The following is a 19,018-nucleotide window of genomic DNA, read 5'->3' as shown; positions in this document are numbered from 1 at the left end:
TTCACAATGGAAGCAATACTCATGGCTACCCAAAGGGGGCGCCATGTGAAACCAGCAAGTTCAGGGTTGAAAATAAACCAACTGCTCCAGCATCTAAGACGGGCCTTTAATGAATTTGCCATGAGATGCGAGCTGTCACGTCAGCCCTGACCCGCAGCTCACGACCTTTGCCCGCTGTGCTTCCCCGGTGTCGCTCAGCGGTTCCCAGGATGCCGAAGAAAGTTAGAAGCTGGCCATTGTCTGCAACAAATTCTTGCTTTTAAACAACGTGCCGGAGAAGCCTAAGAGGCGCTTTGCAAAGCAGAGAGTTTTCTCTGCACTGTGTCCTAAAGTGATCAGCTGGCATCTGGTACCCAGTGGGAACAGACTGAGGAGGCTGGGAGAAAAGCCCCCCCCCTTGGGTTGCTGGCCATCTGCGCTGTGTCTGGGTTGCTAGAGAGGGACAGAGAAAAGAAAAGAAAGTGGCACCTTTAAATAGAAAAGGTGGAGATGGGAGGGAAGGAGGGAGGAGAGGGAGAGAGAGGAGGACATTGAAGGAAGCAGCGCTGCTTCTGCAGTGACCTCCACCAAGGCTGTAACATTGGAAATCCACCACGGCCACTTGCTATCCCGCGATGGCATCGGGCGCACGACACAGCCCCCAAAGCAAACCTCTGGCATCAGAGGAACTAAGGGGATAGAGAGGAACTCAGCAGCCCCCCTGCCTTGTTCTTGGAAGGGTTCCCTCCCCCTCTTCTCCTCCCCCCTCCCCATTTCTCTGCAGCAACAGCAGCCCATGGAACTGCGGAAGGAGCAGAGCAAAAGGATGGTGAGTAAGGCCGAGTGTCCCATCTGGAGGAAAGCCATGGGGATCTCGGGGACAGTGGCTGTGGGCACCCCACTAGGGAAATAGATTGGGGTGGGGGAGCATAACCTGACCCACTGGTGGCTTTCCGAGGAAACGGCGCAAAGATGGGCAGGAGGGATGTTGGTGGGTCACATGTGGGTCGCTTTGGGTTCAAAAACCTCGCACATGGAGGGCTCTGCATGGGTCATATGGTGTGCATGGCTTTTCTGGGGCTTGGGGCAATTCTTGAGCACCCCAACTGCTGGGAGGGTTCCGGGGTCCCGCGGTCCATCTCTCCCATTTTCCCCCAGTTCAGTGTGAGTGCTCCAACCGGATGTACGAAGCACTGGTGAAAGGGGTTATTATGGCCACCTAGGAGTTCCCTCACATAGTTTTGGTTGTTGTCACAAAGGAATGCCCCTTGCCTGCCACCTTTTCGGCACTCCTGGGTCAGAGACTCGTACAGCTGGAAGGGGCTCCAAGAGGCATCTAGTCCAACCCCCTGCAATGCAGGAACCACAGTTCAAGAATCCCTAACTGAAGGGTCCCCCACCCCCAAGGTCTTCCAAGTTCTTCACCCATAAATATCAGATTATGGTCTGAGAATCAAGGGTGCCCAGCTCAAAACGGCCCATTTTCCGCTCCACAGATCACAATGAATCCTGACGTTGTGATGAAAAGATTCCACAAAGCTGGTTCCCTGAATAGAGAACAAGTGTTCTACACGTGCTCAGAGGCACTTCGTCTTTAGGTCCCGTTTCTAGGTGAAAATACATTCTGCACTCTGCACATGCTTTGGTGATGGTCCGAGGCACCACAGTTTTGAAGGCTGGTGGCCTTTAGTGGGCATGGGAGCTTGGGCTGACTCAGCTTTTTCATTACCTGGCGGGGGTGTGTGTGTGAAAAAATGGACAGCCCTGTGCCATGTACATTGGTGGATGCTTGTTGCGATTCATATCAAAAGAGCAGGAGCACAGCAGAACTAAGGGTGGCCAGATCTGTGGGTTTCAATTACTCTCGACTTTTGTTGCACAATTCTCTTAATATTTTTGCAAGCAATTTCTATTATTATAATGCTATTTTCACTAGTATTACTGCCACCACTATTATATTTATGACCTGCTCTTCACCATAAGTATGCATTGCCATAATATCCACATTTTTTGGCTGAAAACCCCACATTGCAGAATTCAGGAGAAGTGAAGCGTTGAAAGGTAGCTGAGTTCTGGATTTGCACATTGTTCTGGAAAGTGCAAATCAGGTAGGCTCACACTAAAACGTGGAACCAACCCAATTCCCCACCATCCTTAAATATAACTAAGGGACCAAGTAAAGCTCAGGTCTTTGAGTGCTGCTGCTGCTGCATTCCTCATCAGGTTAGCTATTAAACAAAAAAAGGGCAGGTTGGGGAGTAAAAAAATCAGATGGTTTGGGTACAGAGAATGGATAATCTGCAGTCAATGAGAGCCTGAAAGTTGTGTCGGAAAGTTCAAGCTATTATCTTTTCATACCAGCACCACCCCTTTGGGGCTATTAGGAATATAGAAACCTGTTAGGTATCATTCCTCACAAAACAGGAAAAGGGTGAAGATAACTTTAAGGACATTTTCTATGAGTTCTGGGTGTGGTTTTCCAGGCTAATTAGGCACAGCTGGTGATGTGTATAGAGAGAGAATAAGTTGCAGTTTGCAACTGCCTGCAGAAAGAGAATACCCACATGCCTTGTGTTTGTATAGCCGTAATAAAACTCTGTTTGAGTATTTTACATCAGTCTTGTGGTTCTGTCATCTGCCACCAGGGAAACTTCGCCTCCAATAAAACCTGCCTTAGACTGAGTCAGACTCTTGGTCCATCCACCTCAGTATGCCTGACACTGACTGGCAGCAGCTTCCAGAGTCTCAGACAGTGGTCCTTCCTACCTGGAGATGCAAGGGACAAACGTAAGGTTCTACACATAGGCAGGAAGAACCAGATGCACAAACAGAGGATGGGGGACCCCTGGCTGGACAGAACGTATTAAAAGGTCTTAGTAGACCACAAGCTTAACATACGACAACAGTGTGATGCAGCAGCAAAACAAGCTAATGCCATTCTAGGCTGCATCAACAGGAAAACAGCATCCAGATCAAGGGAAGTCATAGTGCCGCTCTGTTCTGCCTTGGTCAAACCCCACTTGGAACCCCGAGTCCAGCTGTGGGCACCACAGTTTAAGGAGGATATTGACAAGTTGGAGGGTGACCAGGATGACCAAGGGCCCGGAAACCAAGCTTTATGAGAAACAATGATTGCAAGGCACTCACAAGAGCCCTGCTGGATGAGGCCCATCTAGTCCAGCATCCTGTTCTCGCAGGGGCCATCCAGACCCCTGGGGGAAGGCTGCAAGCAGGACCTGAGCACTGGAGCAGTTCTCCCTCCCTGTGGTTTCCAGAAACCAGTCCTCAGAAGCGTTACTGCCTCCAACCGTGGCAGCAAAGCATAGCCATAAAGCTAGTGGCCATCGATAGCCTTGTCCTCCATGAATCTGTCCCCATCCTCTTTTAAAGACATCCAAGCTGGCGACCGCTACTAGATCCTGTGGGAGGGAGTTCCGTAGTTTAACAATGTGCCACATGAAGGACTTTCCTTTTGGCTGCATTGGATGTTTACCATCTAGTGTTATGAGAGTGGGGGGAAATCTCTCTTTGCTTTCTCCATGCCATGTATCGCTGCTTGCCTTTCCTCTAAACTAAGAAGCCTCAGGCAACCACAATCTTTCTTCACTGAGGAGTCTCTCTCTATCCCCTTGATAATTTAGGTTTTCCTTTTCTGGACCTGTTCCATCTCTCAGTATCTTTTTTTCCTTTGAGGTTGAAGTGAGCAGAGCAACATAGCTATGTCTGCATTTGGGAGGGTGTGTCTGTATCCTCTTGCAGGGTTTCCCGCTTCCCTTTGTTATAAGAAAAAACTGCTCCTTTATCCCTTATGGATATCCAAGAGCCCGTATAGAGTCCTTATGTAGGTTTTCTATCAGTAGGAGAAAATAACAGAGGTCAGCCAGAGAATATTGAGAAGCAAAGCAGCTAATAAGCATGATCTTTATTAAACTGTTGCAACAGGGTCCCCAACTTCCCCATGCAGGAAGGGAGGAGAGGAATGCCAAACATTGGTGTGCAAGCTCTTATATAGACTTTTGAAATTGCCTACCCTGTAGCTCAAGACCAACCCCCAAATCATCATACATACGGACACAGAAAAAGGTGGTCCGGTCCCCAGCAGAAATTTGAGTGTGTTGCTTCTCTCCTGTCTGCCAGGATACCAAATAATTCCTTATCTGATGGCCATTCCTTTCAGGTGGTAAATACTTAGGTCCTGAATCTCTTACGTATATTGATAGTGTGCTCAGCTTAGCAGATACTTGCCAGACTGTATTTACAGGGAGTTGTAAGCCCCTACAGTCCAAAGACAATTGGAAAGCTTTTCCCATTTCCTTCCTCCTTGCAGATAAATATTTGAGGTCAATTTGGGAGAGTCAAAATGGCTTCAGGATTGTTCTCCTGTACTATTTCAGACACGTGGTTTATATACTTATGTGCTTGCCTTGTACATTTATGAACATTCATTATATATATATAAAAGACCTTAGAATTCCTGTAACACCTGCTCATTTCAGCCCAGCATTTGATGAGGATTCGCAGCCACTGGAACTCTTCTCAGGAAACATCCCTGGCAAAGGAGGAGGCAGGTGGGAAGGAAAAGAGGTATCCCCTTTGCATGCTTGGCTACCCACTGGGAGCTGCTGGAAAGAGCTCAGGGCCTGTATTGTTCCTCTTATCTCAGGTTTCTCTCCATTGTTCCTCCGGCTGCACTCAATAAATCAGCGGCTGGCTAGCTAGAAACCACAGCAGCTAAGCTAAAAATACGCGCCAGTGTGGGCAGGTAGCGTGAAGTGTCTGCGACAAAACCTCAAGGATGGGCGTTGCATTTTAATTGGGAGTCTATTAATTTTTTCCTTCAACAGGATGGGTAGTTTAGGAACTGGGGAAGACACAAAGAGGTATCTGATTATTGAACATAGGAAGGAAGCACCCTTCCAGGAAACCTTGCAACAGATCTCCAGGGCATCAGGCTTTCTTCCCCTTCAGCTTTGCATGCACGGGGTCCCGGGTTCAATTCCCAATGCCATCTCTCCGACTGAAAACCAAGTGAGATGCTGCCGGTCAGAGTAGGCAGTGCTGAGCTAGACAGACCGACAGGGCATTAAATTTAATAAATAAAAAAATTAGTAAAATTGATAAGAAAATAATTGCTGCTTCCTGTAGCAGCAAGTTCCAAAGTTTAACTATTGCACTGCATATGAAGAAGTGTGTTCTGTTGCCTGTCACAAATCTTCCAGCGTTCAGCTTCACGGGATGTCCACAAGTTCTAGTTTCCTCTGTCCACTTCTGCCATCCCATGCCATGGCAGGTCCAGGCACTCTGGGAGGAAACCAATTTTCTAAATCTGTTTCAGTTGGGGTTTATTAGGCCTCATTTTGGCACAGGAACTGCTTTGGTCACCTTGTACGATGCTCTCTGTCGGAAGAGAGATGGGGAAATAGGTCCCCGTTAATTTTCCTCGACTTCTCTGCAGCTTTCAATACCGTCAAGCACGGTATCCTGAAGCCTTTGATTTGGGGGTAACATGGCACTGCTCTGCAGCAATTCTGGTCCTACTTGGGTGGCCATTTCCTGAGGGAAATGCTTGGGGAGTGCTCTTCAGCCTAGTGGAGCCTTCATTATGGGGTTCCTTAGGGTTCCATTTTATCCCCCGTGCTGTTTAACATCTACCTGAAACTGCTGCGTGGGGTCTTTTGGAATTCTAAAGCATGTTGTCAGCAATATGGTGATGGCACACAGCTCTGCTTTTCCTTTACATCTGCAGGTGAGGCAGTGGAAGTGCTGGACCGGATGAGAGCCAACAAGATGAAGCTCAGTCCAGTTAAGCCTAAGGCACTGTTACTGGGCAGTTCCCTAGACCAGATGGATGAGAGGTTGCCTGCTTTTGATGGGGTTACAAGCAGGTTCACAGCTTGAGGGTACTTCTAGATCCTTTGTTGTCGCTTGAGGTCAGGTGGTCTCTGTGGCATGGAGCACCTTCCATCAGCTTCGGCTGGTGGCCCAGCTGTACCCCTCCCTGGAGAGGAGCAGCCTAATGTCTGCCGTTTGAGCATATTACACAGATCCGGGCCCCATTGCATTAGCTGCTAATTAGTTTCCGGGCCCAATTCAAAGTGCTCTTTTGAACCTAACAAAGCCTTAGATGGCTCAGGAGTGCAATACCTCAAGGACCACCTCTCCCCATATGAACCAACACAGACCCTGCATTCATCATCTGAGGCCCTTCTTCGTTTGACTCATCCACATGAGGTCCAAACGGTGGTAACACAAAAACGGGCCTTTTCTGCAGTGGCTCTCTGCTTGTGGAATCTTCTTCCCTGGGAGGCTCGCCTGGCACCTGTTATATAACTTTAGGCACCAGGAGAATCATTTTTGATTCCCTGCAGTGGAGGGTTTTGTTTGTTACTATGTTATGTATTTTTGTGTTTTGCTATTGCACACCTCCCTGTGATCCTCCGGCGAAGGCTGGTAAAGAAATTTATGAAACAAATAAATTTATACACTTCCAGCGTGCCACCTCCTACTTGCCATTTCTATAAACAAAAAAAATAAAAATAAAAAACCCCAATTTGTTGGATACTGTCCCAAGAGATGATTATGATTATTATTTTTAATTATAAAAGTTTTAAGTCAAAATCCCAGCAAACACAAAAGTTAAATTCACCAGATACTGATTTTTAGGCAACAGGTTAAAATACCCCTGGAAGGAGGGAGCAGGGTGGTAGTGGTAGAAATGGCAAAGAGAACTAAGCCGATCTGTATTCTGTCCCCACTGCAGGTCCCTGGGCTGTGCTCTCCTTCTTCAGTGCTTTAAGAGGCACTAAAACTGCCCTGAAGAGAAAAGAAATGTGTGGGCTGTGAACTGTTCCCCTGGAGGCCAGATAAACCACAGAGAAATCCTTGAGAAGACACCATCTTGGCCACTGACTGAACTGTGTGTTCCTGACATGGCCACAACATTAGAACTACATTAAGTAGACAAATCTCTTCTATTTAATAGAGTATTTGGGACTGGAAATACAAAAATCAAAGACAAGGGATTCTGGACCTCCCAAAGAGAGGTCTCACCTGGCAGCAAGGTGTAGCTGGTCACCTGACCCAACAGAAAGGACACCTTGCCACCATTCGATTTGGAGCAGAGTTGGGTAGCTCAAGCTCTGTCTGAACAAGGGAACCATGCCCTATACTTGCCAGATCTGCCCCCGTCTTGGAAGAGAAGGGCTTCCCTGGGAACTGGTAGGGGCCCAGCCCAACTGGGAACCCCACATCCAACTAGGATCCGTGTATCTGTTTGGGGCAGGACACCGTCTCCATCTCGGGAAAGCTTGACATTGGCCCAATGAACACCACCACCACCCAGATGAAGCTCAGCAAGATGGTGGGTTCTGGGCTACCCATCGCGTCCAACCAAAGTCAATGGAAACCCAACGGCCTAGAGGAGCTCTTGTCCAATGGGGGGACCTCCAACGGCAGTGTTCTGGGAGAGGAGGTCTTCCAACTGCCCACTTTCTCTACTGCAGCCAAAGTCCGCGTTGCCATAACGGTGGTCCTCTTCTTCTCTTCCGCCTGCTTCAACATTGCTGTGCTCTGGACTGTCACCCAGAAGTACCAGCGTAGGCCTCACCTCCGGATTCTCCTCATGAACTTGGCGGCTGCCGATCTCCTGGTGACCTTTGTGGTGATGCCTTTGGATGCAGCATGGAACGTCACTGTCCAGTGGTATGCCGGCGACCTGGCATGCCGGTTTCTCATGTTCCTCAAACTTGTGGCCATGTACGCCTCGGCCTTCGTTACTGTGGTGATCAGCCTGGACCGCAGGGCAGCCATCTTGCACCCGCTCAGCGTCAGTGAGGCCAAGAGGAAGAATAAGGTCATGTTGTCTGTAGCCTGGGTCTTGAGTTTGGTTCTGGCGTTACCTCAGGTAGGTGCTATTTATTTTATTGGCATATATATGTGTGTGTGTGTGTGTGTGTGTGTGTGTGTGTGTGTGTGTGCCTTTTATGCATTTATATCCCATCCTTTTCTCCAAGGAGCTCAAGGTGGCAAATTCAGTTCTTCCCGCTTCTTGTTTAATCTCCACAACATCCCTGTGAGGTAGGTTAGGAAGGCCTTGGCGGTCAGGGATCTCACTGGCCACTGTGACAACAAGATGGCAGAATAGGTGGGCCCTTGGCCTGATCCAGCAGCTTTCATCTTATGCTCACTGGTGCAATGCTGGTTGTTGTCCAATGCTATTTTCTCCGGATTTTAAAATAAAAAGGAAGTAAATAGCTTTTCTCCAAGAGGGAATTGACATTGAATTAAAAACAACCCATAGATAATGGGACAATAAAGAATTATCATAAAGCCAAACTCAGGGTGCCTTCAGACGTGTGACACTGGACATCGCTAGTCTCCTACGCTTTCTGCAATGCCTGCTTCTCTTCCCCCACAAAAACAGCATGAAAGATCCACATGCTGGTATCCTGCCCCAGATTCTGTCATCTTGCTCCCACAATTTTCTGGGTAAAGGGGGGCTGTAAATGCATTCCCCCCCTGCCACCAAATCCAATGGAAATGGATGCTAAGCATGTGCTACATATCCCGTTAATTTTCCAGATATGGCTTTTATAGTTGTGTGAAATCCAAATATAATCTGGGAATGAAGAGTTGGGAAAATGGAATTAACTGCTGTGTGAATGCGGCCACTACGTTGAGATGCCTGCTGGATTTTTTTAGATGATTGAGCACTCTGATGGATCTCTCTCTTTCTCTCTCTCTCCCCTATGGTCCTTTCTCCAGGTGTTTGTCTTCCACACTGTCAGCCGGTCTCAGCCCACCTACTTCATCCAATGCGCCACCGTAGGGAGCTTCCAGGCTCACTGGCAGGAGACCCTTTACAATATGTTCACTTTCTCCTGCCTCTTCCTCCTGCCGCTGCTAATCATGGTCCTTTGCTACTCCCGCATCTTCGTGGAGATCTCGAGAAAGATGAAGAAAGCTTGCGGTGAGGTTAACCTGCAGGGCGCCAACTATCTCCCTGGTACCTCCCCAGAAGGGGTGGGTGATTGTCCTTGGTCAGGGTTGATGGGAGCTGAAGTCTAAGGATTTGTGGCTCCGGAGAGGTCCGGAGGATGGCCTTCTCTGCAGTGGCTCCCTATCTGTGGAATGCTCTCCCCAGGGAAGTTTGCCTGGCATCTTCATTATACACCTTTAGGCACCAGGCATGGCCAAACCTGGCCCTCCAGCTGTTTGGGGACTGCAATTCCCATCATCCCTGACCATTGGTCCTGTTAGCTAGAGATGATGGGAGTTGTAGCTGGAGGGCCAAGTTTGGCCACGCCTGCACCAAGCAAAAGTGTTCCTTTTTAACTAGGCCTTTGGTTGATTTGATTGACATCCTATGCCCTTTTAAATATGTGGGTTTTTTGTGGGGGTGTTATTGGGTTGTTTTAATTTTCATTATATATTTTGTAGTTTTATATATTGATTTTGTTCTGAGACCTCCAGGTATAGGGTGGTACACAAATTCAATTAATAATAATTGTTAATAAGAACATAAGAAGAGTGTGCTGGGTCAGGCCAATTGCCCATCTAGTCCAGCATCCTGTTCCCACAGTGGCAAACCAGAAACCTTGGGGGAACTGGAAAGCAGGACCTGAGCACCACAGAACCCTCGCCTCCTGCAATTGGTGGAGGGTAGAGCAGAGCCATCAAGGCTAGTAGCCATTGATAAGCCCTCTCCTCCCTGTTTATTTGTATGCCGCCTTTCCATATTTAAAACCATGCTCAAGGTGGCTTAACACACGGAAATATTTACAGAGTTACAAAAATAGAACAGAAGCAGTCATAATCAAGAAATAAAACCGTATCAAAGCATACACAAGAAAATCAAACAACCCGCCCCCCATATGTTCTAAAAATAAAGGTGCAAATCTTAGTATCAATTAAGCATCTCCAATTGTGACCCCAACAAAAAACCCGCAACAACTCTGGGCCCAGAGATGGAGAGAAGATAAAGTCCCTACTAGAGAAGAATGGCAGATCACGTTGATGGATTATGCCAAAATGACCGGAAGAATCAGAAATCAGGAAGAGCAAAATTTTAACAAGGAATGGGGGAAATTCATAAGTTACTTTAAAAACCATTGTAAAGAGTTAAAGTTGTTAGTAGGATTGGAATATCACTTGTAGTTTAATGGTGAATTTTGGACACAATGGAGAGGTAAAATATTTTGGATTATCATAAAAGATGCAGGAGGAAATGACTAGCAATAGGACCCACAAAGGGGAGGAGGGAAGTCCAAGAGATTCCTTGGAATCTTCTTGTAAGTTTTATGTTGTAAGTTGGACGTGTGCCTGTAAAATTTTAATTTGAAAAACCAAATGAATATATATATATATTTTAAACCCTCAACAATACCCCACCCCAAGAGCCCAGAGGCATCTAAGATCAGGCACCCCCAACCTGTGGCCCTCCAGATGTTTTGGCCTACAACTCCCATGATCCCTAACAGGACCAGTGGTCAGGGATGATGGGAATTGTAGTCCAAAACATCTGGAAAGCCGAAGGTTGAGGATGCCTGATCTAAGATGGTTTCTGGTTCTTTGGCAGCCTCAATATTTGTAGCTGGAGTCAGGCAGGCAGGGACCTGCTCTCCCAGCAAGGTGGAAGGAGGCCAGCAAGGAAGGGAGCAGGTCTTGCAGGATTCACAGCCAGGATGTTCCAACTCCTCAACTTCCCCAGACCCTTTACTTTTTTGCCTCTCACCAACGTCTTACTCCTCCTCCAGCTTCACCAAAGTCCAGGGAGTTCCACCTCCGCCGCTCCTACAACAACATTCCTCGGGTGCGCATGCGCACCCTCAAGATGTCTGCCGTCATCGTCCTGACTTTCGTCGTCTGCTGGACTCCTTACTACCTGCTCGGCCTGTGGTACTGGTTCTCCCCGGAGATGCTGACCAGGGAGCAGGTGCCCCCTTCCCTCAGCCACATTCTCTTCCTCTTTGGCCTCTTCAACGCGTGCCTTGACCCCCTGATCTACGGCTTCTTCGCTATGCACTTCCGGACGGAGAGCGGGCAGGCCTGCTGCTGCCCTCGGAGGGAAAAGGAGATGGAGGGAGCTTCCGTGCTCACCGGCTCCTTCCGCGCTTCCACCATCAGCGGGGGAGCTACTAGGCAGCTGAGGGAGCCCAAGAAGCACAAGCCAGAATCGGCGCTGGCGAGGGTCAAAAAGCTGGGGTTGAAGAGGAAGAAGATGGCGGAGAGCTTCATTTGAACATGTAGATAAAACATGGTCCATTACCTCACTTGCTGGGATTAGCTTTCACTGCAGGGAGTTGGGTGGAAGGCCGGCACTACTGTTTGGCAAAGTGATGCAGCTGCCTCATGTGCCAGTTATTCAGAGGCAGAGGTGTTGGGGGACGGAGCTGCCAGTCCCATCCAGCCTGCTGTCTTGTCACAAGCACTGGCATAAAAGACGACTGTCAGCTCAGTCAACTTCTGCACAAGGAAGGTAGGCGACATCTTGTCCTTTGCTACAGGTGGCAAATTGTCTTGGTGGCTGGTTGCAGCCTGATTCGAGCTCTGGAGGAGCTTCCATGGCAATAGTCAACACTCCAAATCTCTGACCAACAAATACAGAATATTTTCTCAATGAGGGATCCTCTCTCTTGTCCTTTATTTCTCTTCTAGTGTTGCAGCTATGGAAAAAGGCAGTTGCCCAGGAATAGTAATATGGTACAATCACATCTTATGCCCATTTAACTTGCCTCCCGATTTATGCTGTGCTCTAGGCGGCTTAGTTTGGTCAGAAGCGAGTATGCACTTTCAGTTAATACAAAATGCATTACTTCTGGTAAATGAGCCACCACAGCCACTAGAGGGCTATGAAAATTTGTGTCTTGGGCTTTTGCCCATGTACTATCTGAAACCAAAGGGCCGCATTGGTTGCCAGATGTGATTTCCACCCCCCAGCTCTCCTACCCTGCTAAAGTAGCCATCAATAGCCCTGTCCTCCATGAATTTGTCCAAACCTCTTCCAGAGCCATCTAGGTTGGTGGCCATCCCTGACACCAGTGGGAGTCCCATAGCTTAACACTGAGCTGCATAGCTAACCTTCAGAAACGTCAGATTTAGGATGATGAGCTGAGGGGTTGCAGAATGGAAAGTGAGAGGGCAGAGGGCATGAAAATAAATATGTAGGGGGAGGCACCAAATTTTGTCAGCAATTTTGCCATATTACCAAAGTCCACCCCTGCCTCCAGCTTCTCCTGGGAATAAAATGCCTGGAGGCTTTGCCCTTTGCTGAGACTGTTGCCTCTCAACTTTACTCTCCTCCTCACTGCTGTGCTGCCTCAGAACCTCCATGGGTTCTTGAATCCCCCACAGCATCCTAGCCTTTCCTGACCTCTCTCCCTGCAGCCCCATCTGCTCTAAGGATTGCATCCCTTCCTCCTTCAGGATCCTGGCTCCAGCCACCTGCAACTCACCCAAGTCCTCTGCTGGCTCTTGCCCTGCTGACACAGGCAGCTGCAGGAACAGGTCAACTGACAATGGCACAAGCTGCCTTGGGAAGTGGAAAGCTCTCCTTCATTGGTCGTGTTGAACACATCTCACCATCTGGAAGTACCTGCTGCATGTGTCCTGAAATCTGCTTCCCAGCAATTTAAAACCAGGCTGATCTTTCTTCATTCTAGCTGTCTTTTAGGAGATGCTGTCACTTCAATCAAGCATGGAACAGGAGACATGTCTAGATCCCTTCCTGCTAATGAACATGGTTTTGGTCTAATAAAGCCACAGCCCCACCTAGTGGCCAAAGGCTACCTGTGACACCTCATTGAAGCAGCTGTTCATCAACAGCTTATCCATAAAACCATAAGAAAGGGATCCCAGAGTCATCTAGTTCAATCCCCTGCAATGCAGGAATCACAGCTCTTGGGGGATAAGGCTGTGTACCACCTCCAGTATCAGAGGGGATACACCCCTGAATACCATCTGCTGACTGTTAAGTCTAGCAGTAACAAGAGACCAATACCTTTGTTAGGGACTGAAATCACAAGAGAATGAGCTTTCAAGTTCAACACAAAAGAAAAGGCAGGGGCACAGAGTGACGGGAGAGAAAAGGATGCAGGCATGCGTGTGATGAAAACGCTCCCCAGCTAAGAATTGTGCCGTTGTTCTAAAAATGAAAAACAAGGGGCGTTGCTCAAGTCTTTGTTAAAAGCCATGGTTGGCGGACAGGGATCTTACATGGCACCAAAGGCTGTAAGAGGCAAGAGAAGCAAGGACTATTCTCCCTTGGAAAATCTATGCCCCAGGAGCAATGACTCTTCGACTCTAGAATCAAGGGTTTTCCCTTCATACCTAGTCCTTCTCTTCGCTAGCTTCTTCTCCCCACTTGGTATCCAGCCTGAAGGTAAATTTGAGGGCTGTAGAAAATCACTCACTCCTTCAGTTTTTGGTTGACAATGAAAAGGCATTACTTTATGGCTGCTTTCAGAGTTTTCTCCCAGTGGACCAGCAGGCTCAAGAGACTGCCAGAAGAAAAAGAAAATGCTCCACAAATTAGGCTGATGAATCTTTTCCCTGACAGATTTTCTGCCTTGAATGAGATGACAAGAGGACCACTGTGGTGTTGTGCTTAGGGCATCAGACTAGACCCTGGGAGACCGGGGTTCAAATCCTCACTTGATTATGAAGTTCACTAGGTGGCCTTGGGCCCAGCCACTCAGCCTAAACTACCTTACTAGGTTGTTGAGAGGCTACAAGGGGAACAGAAGAAATAAATATGCCACCTTGTGCTCCTTAGAGGAAAGGTTAGATAAAAATGCAATAAAATAGAAATGAATGCACAAATGAGATGAGGGCAGCTGTGGACATTGTGCGCAGCCTTGTTTTGAACAAATATTGTCCTACTTCTGGCAGCCAGGATGAAGTGTGGTGGGCAGCCAGAATGCTATGGGGGTCTTAAAGTCTTACCCCTTGGTTCCAGCCCATTCTCTCTGGCTCTGTAACCAAAAGCTTTTAAAAAAAATGCACCGGAAAAGTAGCGGGAAAGAAATGAAAACCTGCTAGATCTACACAAACTTGTTTGACATAAACATATGGAGCCCCAGTGCTCCCCCCCCCCGGGGGGGCCTTTGATGCGCCACAAAGGACTTACGTAGACAAGTGTGAGCAGGCTACTAACATTTCAGACTGATAAAAAAGGCTAGTTTGGGAATTTTTATGGATGCTCTTGACAATCCAACCACAAAAGAGGCTAACAGCCCAGCAAAGGGGAGGTGCTAGACTATAGTCACTCTGAAGCCGCCCCACCACCTTGGAACACATCCCCCAAGCAAAGGAAAAAAGGTTAAACGCAAGGATTGTTTTATATAAAAAAGTCCATAATCTTTTTATTCTGAACGTTGCTTTCAGACAGTCCCTTCTCAAAGACTAAAAAAGCACAATGACTTGTACCAAGACACAGGAGGACGTATGTCCAATGACACCAATAACAGGAAATCTCATGTAAACTGAGACATCAGATTGAGAGTAATTAAGAAATAGTCAAACTGTGTAAATACGAAATTAACCGGGGGGGGGGGAGCGGAGAGAAAAAGACGTAAGCATATGGTCTCTTAGTGCAGAGGGGCATTTCCTTCTGGTTCGCCAGGACTTAACATCACAAGCATTGCAAAAAGGAGAACCTCCCTCCCCACCTCTAGCGCCTCCTTCTGTCAGGACTCCTGCTCCTTCTACGGCCACCCCTGAGAGGAAAGAGAAGAGACAAAGAGGTCCATTAAATTATGCTGAGTTTCTCTCCATAAGCAAAAGCTGAGAAAGTTAACAAGACTGGATGAGGCTCATGAAGTATCTGCTGGAGAACTGCGCTCCATTTATCATGCCACAAATGGAGGACAACTCTAAACACAGGGTGGAAGTGGTAGCTGAAGAAGAGAGCTTGCTGCTGGCAAAAGACCAGAATCTGGCAAGCCCCAAAGCCAAAAATGTTTGCAATTTAATCTTGTTTATGCAATTACACAGAACACCCCCCATCAGTGTCAGTGCCTTAGCCCTGGGTTCAGTTCATGCTTGTGGTGCATAATCAGTCCACTGTGCAGCCTAGACTCAGTTCCCTTTCTGAAATTGGGAACAATGGCAGGGAGTCTCAGCGATCGTGAAGACAAAAAACAGAACACATACAAAACTAAGGACAATTAGAAAAGGGTATGTAAAGTGTGTCTTCCATAATGCTAAAATTGTTTTGCAAAAACAGCCAGATCTTTTGATTAAATTCATCTTAGCTTTCCTGCTTTAACATATACAGAAGACAGAAAAAGAGCTGTAGTATTATTAGTTTGCTGTAAGCACCACCTTTTAGTTTACTGTGAGAAAAAAATGTACAATTTCCTCCCACTCCTTAGTGGGAAATTCTCACCTTCGCTTCCCTTTCGGAGGTCCCCTAACAAAACACCAATCCACGCTGATCGGCTGCCCCATAAGGTCTTGTCCATTCAGTCCCTCCATGGCTGCCTGGGCTTCTTTGTACGTTTCATATTCTACCAGTGTGTAGCCCTGTAAAATACGAGGACGTTCAGGGGAAGAAACATAATTCACTCAAACATTTATTGGAAGGGTTTCTAGACTGTTCTTCAGCCAAAACTAAAGAACATAACACAGAAGGAAAAGAGAGCAGGAAGGAGAAGGAAAAAGGCAAACTCAGGCACACATTCTTAGTCATACAGTTATTTTCACAACTGGATGGAATGGGAAACAGTTCAAGAGCACTAGGTGCCAAAAGTTGAACCGATGGAGAGTCCTTGCTTTCCTTCTCTTCCACTGCTGCAGTCTGAACAAACTTCCCCTGGTCAGACTAACTGATTGATCCCAGGACACCTTATTTGTAGCAGGATTCAACACTGACAAGCACACTGGCAAGAAATAAGGCTGACAAAATGCAACAACATATTGACAAAAGCAGCGTCCTCTTCTTATGCTTTCCTTTCAATGCCTTTTGTGCATGTCCCATGGCTCTTTTGAGAAACCTGCAGATAGCCCCCGCTCCCCCAGCTTCTAGAACCTATCTGTGCCTGCTGCCACAGGGAGCAGATCTGAGGCTTTTGGTAGTTATAGCAATGCACTACTAAGGTGTGTTCCTTGACTATCTCCAGAAAGAACACAAAAGCAGCCACCCCTGTACCTTCAGGTAACCTGTCCGCCGGTCAAGATTCAGGTGGAGGTTCTTGATTTCCCCAAACTCTGCAAACTTGTCATGAATGTCCTCCTCAGTGGCCTCCTCGTGGACACCCGTGACAAAGAGAATCCAGCCTTCCACCGCTGTAACAACAAAGAGCAGGACAAAAAAAAGAGCCATGAGCTGTGCTTGGAGGAACACATCTCAACGTGGGCTGCCCCATGCAAAGGAAAGAGAGGTTACCATTGGCCAATTAGGGTGGGCGGGACATGGGAGAGAGAACATGCTCCCTGGACACGTACTCACATCTCTGGGGACCCGGCTCATCCCCATCTTGCTCCACACTGTCGTAATCCTCACGGACACGGGCTCTGGAACCCTCCTCTGATTGTATGCACCAACACACAAAGAAACAAAAAGCAAAGCAACCAGAATATGATTTAGAAAGCACTAATGGTGCTGTGGAACCCTCCCAACACACCCACACCCTTATTTTAAGTTAATGGCATGTAATTACACATCAGCAGCAGGGACTGCTTTCCCCAGGCTTCACCCTCAGGGATACCACAACCCAGATCTCACATCCTCAGTCCCAATAACTAGAAAGTATAACTCTGCACAGACATCCTCTCTGAAGCACCTGCAATGTTCCCTAATAAAGCTCCTTCAGGGAAGGGGCTCCAAGTGCCTCCAAAATGATAACCCTGTGCTTTCCAATGCTTCCCCCAGAGGTCAAACACTCCACAGAGTAACTCCCCCAGAAAGCAGCCACCTCCCCTCACAGCCACAGCTCGAGAGCCTGCTCATAAGGCTGTCCACTTTTTCTGGCTGTTGCAGCTGTCCAGGAACAATGAATGTGATTCCTGCACTCTGGCAAGTTGGAAACTAAGCATGAGTGTTGAGCACACCCTTTCTGCTTCGAGGGCAATTATACAGGGCTATGGAGAAAACTCAGTGTGAGGTTGGAAACAACACCATGCCCTTTCCTCTAAGGGCAGTGGTAAGAACAAAATCTGGCTACCCAGCAAGACCAGCTATAACTGGCACCCCACTGATCCCCCTGTGGCAACCAACGGCAGATCAAAGCAACTGGCAATACAGTGGTACCTCCAGTTACGAACTTAATTCATTCCAGAGGTCCATTGTAACCTGAAACCGTTCTTAACATGAGGCGCGCTTTCGATAATGGTAACTCCCACTGCTGCCATGCCACCGGCGCGCGACTCCAGCTCGCATCCCGGGGCAAAGTTCGCAACCGGGAGCATCTACTTCTGGGTTAGCGGAGCTCGTAACCTGAAGCATTCGTAAGGAGGACGGTACATAACATGAGGTTCCACTGTACTGCCACTGATATTTTTCAGACAAAGGAAGGGAAGACAATCGAATAACGTAACCTCTGAGATAAACACACACATCTAAGCAACATACACGAGGCAGCCACCTTACCTGACCCAAATCCTCTGCCTTTCCTCTTCTTCGCTTTTTCCTTCAGTTTGTGGATGCTTTCTGCAGAGAGATCAAACAGGCTGGGTCAAAGTGGCTATCTAAATGGGTGGCATGTCTCTACCTGCATGCACTCTCAAGCCCTATCCAAGGCATTATGTACACATGTTGCCTGGGAGTGGAGGAAACCTTGAGCGAGATGCAGCTTACTGCAGCCTTCGCCCACCTGGCTGGGAGTTGTAGTTGAAGGGCACCAGGTCAGCAAAGGCTGCCTTAAACCACTGAGATGGGAAACAACTAATGAAATGGGGTTGGGGAAGAAAACACCATCAGAATCAACCCACGGAAGGAAGTAGAGGAATGTATTGGGAAAGTATCGCATAACTGTTTTAATATGGACCTGTTACCTACTGTATTGTAGCTAGCATGTTCTTAAGTTTTTAATCATGTGTTTTCTATATTGTAATTAGTCTATTACTTGTAAGCCACCCTGCAAGGAAAGCTTTCCTAAAAGGTTCATGTGTGGCCTCCAGATGTTGCAGTTGCAGTCCAACAACATCTGGAAGGCACCACATTGGCTACTGCTGCAAACGAAGCTCACTAACTGGCCTTAGGTAAGACTTTTATTCCTTGTCCTCAGCTTTCCCTCTTTACAAAACAAGGATGCAGGGCTGTGAAGAAGGTCTCCTAACAATACAGTGCAGCCTTGAGGGGCAGGGGAACAGTCCACGACAGACCCTTTTGCAAAGTAGGGGTAATAATAGTAGACTACAGTGCGGGGCTGTTCTAAGCGCTTTCTTTCTTCTGTCTCTAGGGTCTCAGCCATGTATTTTATTATTAATTCACTCGCCCTTCACCCCAAGGTCCCAGAGAGGGTTACAGCAACAAAAACACAGTATTAAAAAAAGTTATTGGAAATACAGGAACAAGGAGGGTCCTAAAAATGGGTACCTCAAGCCTTCAACATCTTAAGGTGCTGTTTATTTTGATTAAGCGGTATATAAATCGTTCAATCTTTCTCATCTAAACGATAGCGCCACCGTCACCACCCTCTACTTAACATAGGGAATGGTCACACCGGCCTACCTTACAGGGCTGCTGTGACTAGTGAATTAAATAAAGCGTAAATACTAATAATACTGGGGAGGAGCAAAGTCAGAGTTCATCAGCCACCCCACCCCACCCCCGCCTCTCCCTACCGTCGCCATCCTCGTCCATGGCGAAGTCCTCGCCGCCCGCCTCATGAAGGTCCAGTACGTCCGCCATCTTGGCCACTCGAGCGTCTTCCTCGGCCGACGGAGCTAATCTCCCCGCCCGCCTGACGACGGAAGGAGCGCAGTGCACGCCGGGAGAGCTCGGCGCCGGCGCACATGGGTTGGCTGAAGGCCCGCTTCTGGGAAGAAGCGGGGGAAAGGGTTATGCGTGGGGCGCCATCTTGAGGAGGTCTTTGCGGCG

The 19,018-nt window shown here is 47.8% G+C and overlaps 2 protein-coding genes across 4 annotated transcripts; one reads left to right on the top strand and one right to left on the bottom strand.

Moving 5' to 3' along the window:
• LOC309359252 (gonadotropin-releasing hormone II receptor-like) lies at positions 1-11,599 on the top strand. Of its 3 annotated transcripts, none has more exons than XM_081892713.1 (4): positions 1-808; positions 6,740-7,882; positions 8,743-8,947; positions 10,734-11,599. In XM_081892713.1, exons 2-4 carry the CDS (start codon positions 7,301-7,303, stop codon positions 11,216-11,218), a joined length of 1,272 nt encoding a protein of 423 aa, XP_081748839.1. In that variant the 5' UTR covers positions 1-808; positions 6,740-7,300; the 3' UTR covers positions 11,219-11,599. The 3 variants fall into 3 exon arrangements, with proteins under 3 accessions (XP_081748839.1, XP_081748840.1, XP_081748838.1); XM_081892714.1 differs by lacking the exon at positions 1-808 and adding an exon at positions 4,155-4,547; XM_081892712.1 differs by lacking the exon at positions 1-808 and having other exon boundaries at positions 6,587-7,882.
• Positions 11,600-14,309: 2,710 nt separating this feature from the next.
• On the bottom strand, positions 14,310-18,920 carry RBM8A (RNA binding motif protein 8A). Its single transcript, XM_081892715.1, has 6 exons — positions 18,763-18,920; positions 17,567-17,626; positions 16,427-16,504; positions 16,127-16,263; positions 15,365-15,501; positions 14,310-14,693 (listed from the first exon to the last, which is right to left on the bottom strand). The coding sequence occupies exons 1-6, from the start codon at positions 18,827-18,829 to the stop codon at positions 14,648-14,650; spliced, it is 525 nt and encodes a 174-aa protein (XP_081748841.1). The 5' UTR covers positions 18,830-18,920; the 3' UTR covers positions 14,310-14,647.
• Positions 18,921-19,018: the final 98 nt, after the last annotated feature.

The sequence above is a fragment of the Podarcis melisellensis genome, assembly GCF_964234715.1.
Source record: "Podarcis melisellensis genome assembly, chromosome: 16".
Lineage (NCBI taxonomy): Eukaryota > Metazoa > Chordata > Lepidosauria > Squamata > Lacertidae > Podarcis > Podarcis melisellensis.
This window is presented reverse-complemented; position numbering and strand designations above follow the sequence as displayed.

Bases quoted from the DNA above. Each gene is read 5' to 3' on its own strand.
- LOC309359252 (XM_081892713.1), top strand. From the start codon at position 7,301: ATGAACACCACCACCACCCAGATGAAGCTCAGCAAGATGGTGGGTTCT. The intron at 7,883-8,742 runs GTAGGTGCTATT...TCCTTTCTCCAG, and splicing joins TGGTTCTGGCGTTACCTCAG to GTGTTTGTCTTCCACACTGT. The intron at 8,948-10,733 runs GTGAGGTTAACC...CTCCTCCTCCAG, and splicing joins AAAGATGAAGAAAGCTTGCG to CTTCACCAAAGTCCAGGGAG.
- RBM8A (XM_081892715.1), bottom strand. From the start codon at position 18,829: ATGGCGGACGTACTGGACCTTCATGAGGCGGGCGGCGAGGACTTCGCC. The intron at 16,505-17,566 runs GTAAGGTGGCTG...GCATACAATCAG, and splicing joins AGGCAGAGGATTTGGGTCAG to AGGAGGGTTCCAGAGCCCGT. The intron at 16,264-16,426 runs GTGAGTACGTGT...TTGTTGTTACAG, and splicing joins TGAGCCGGGTCCCCAGAGAT to CGGTGGAAGGCTGGATTCTC.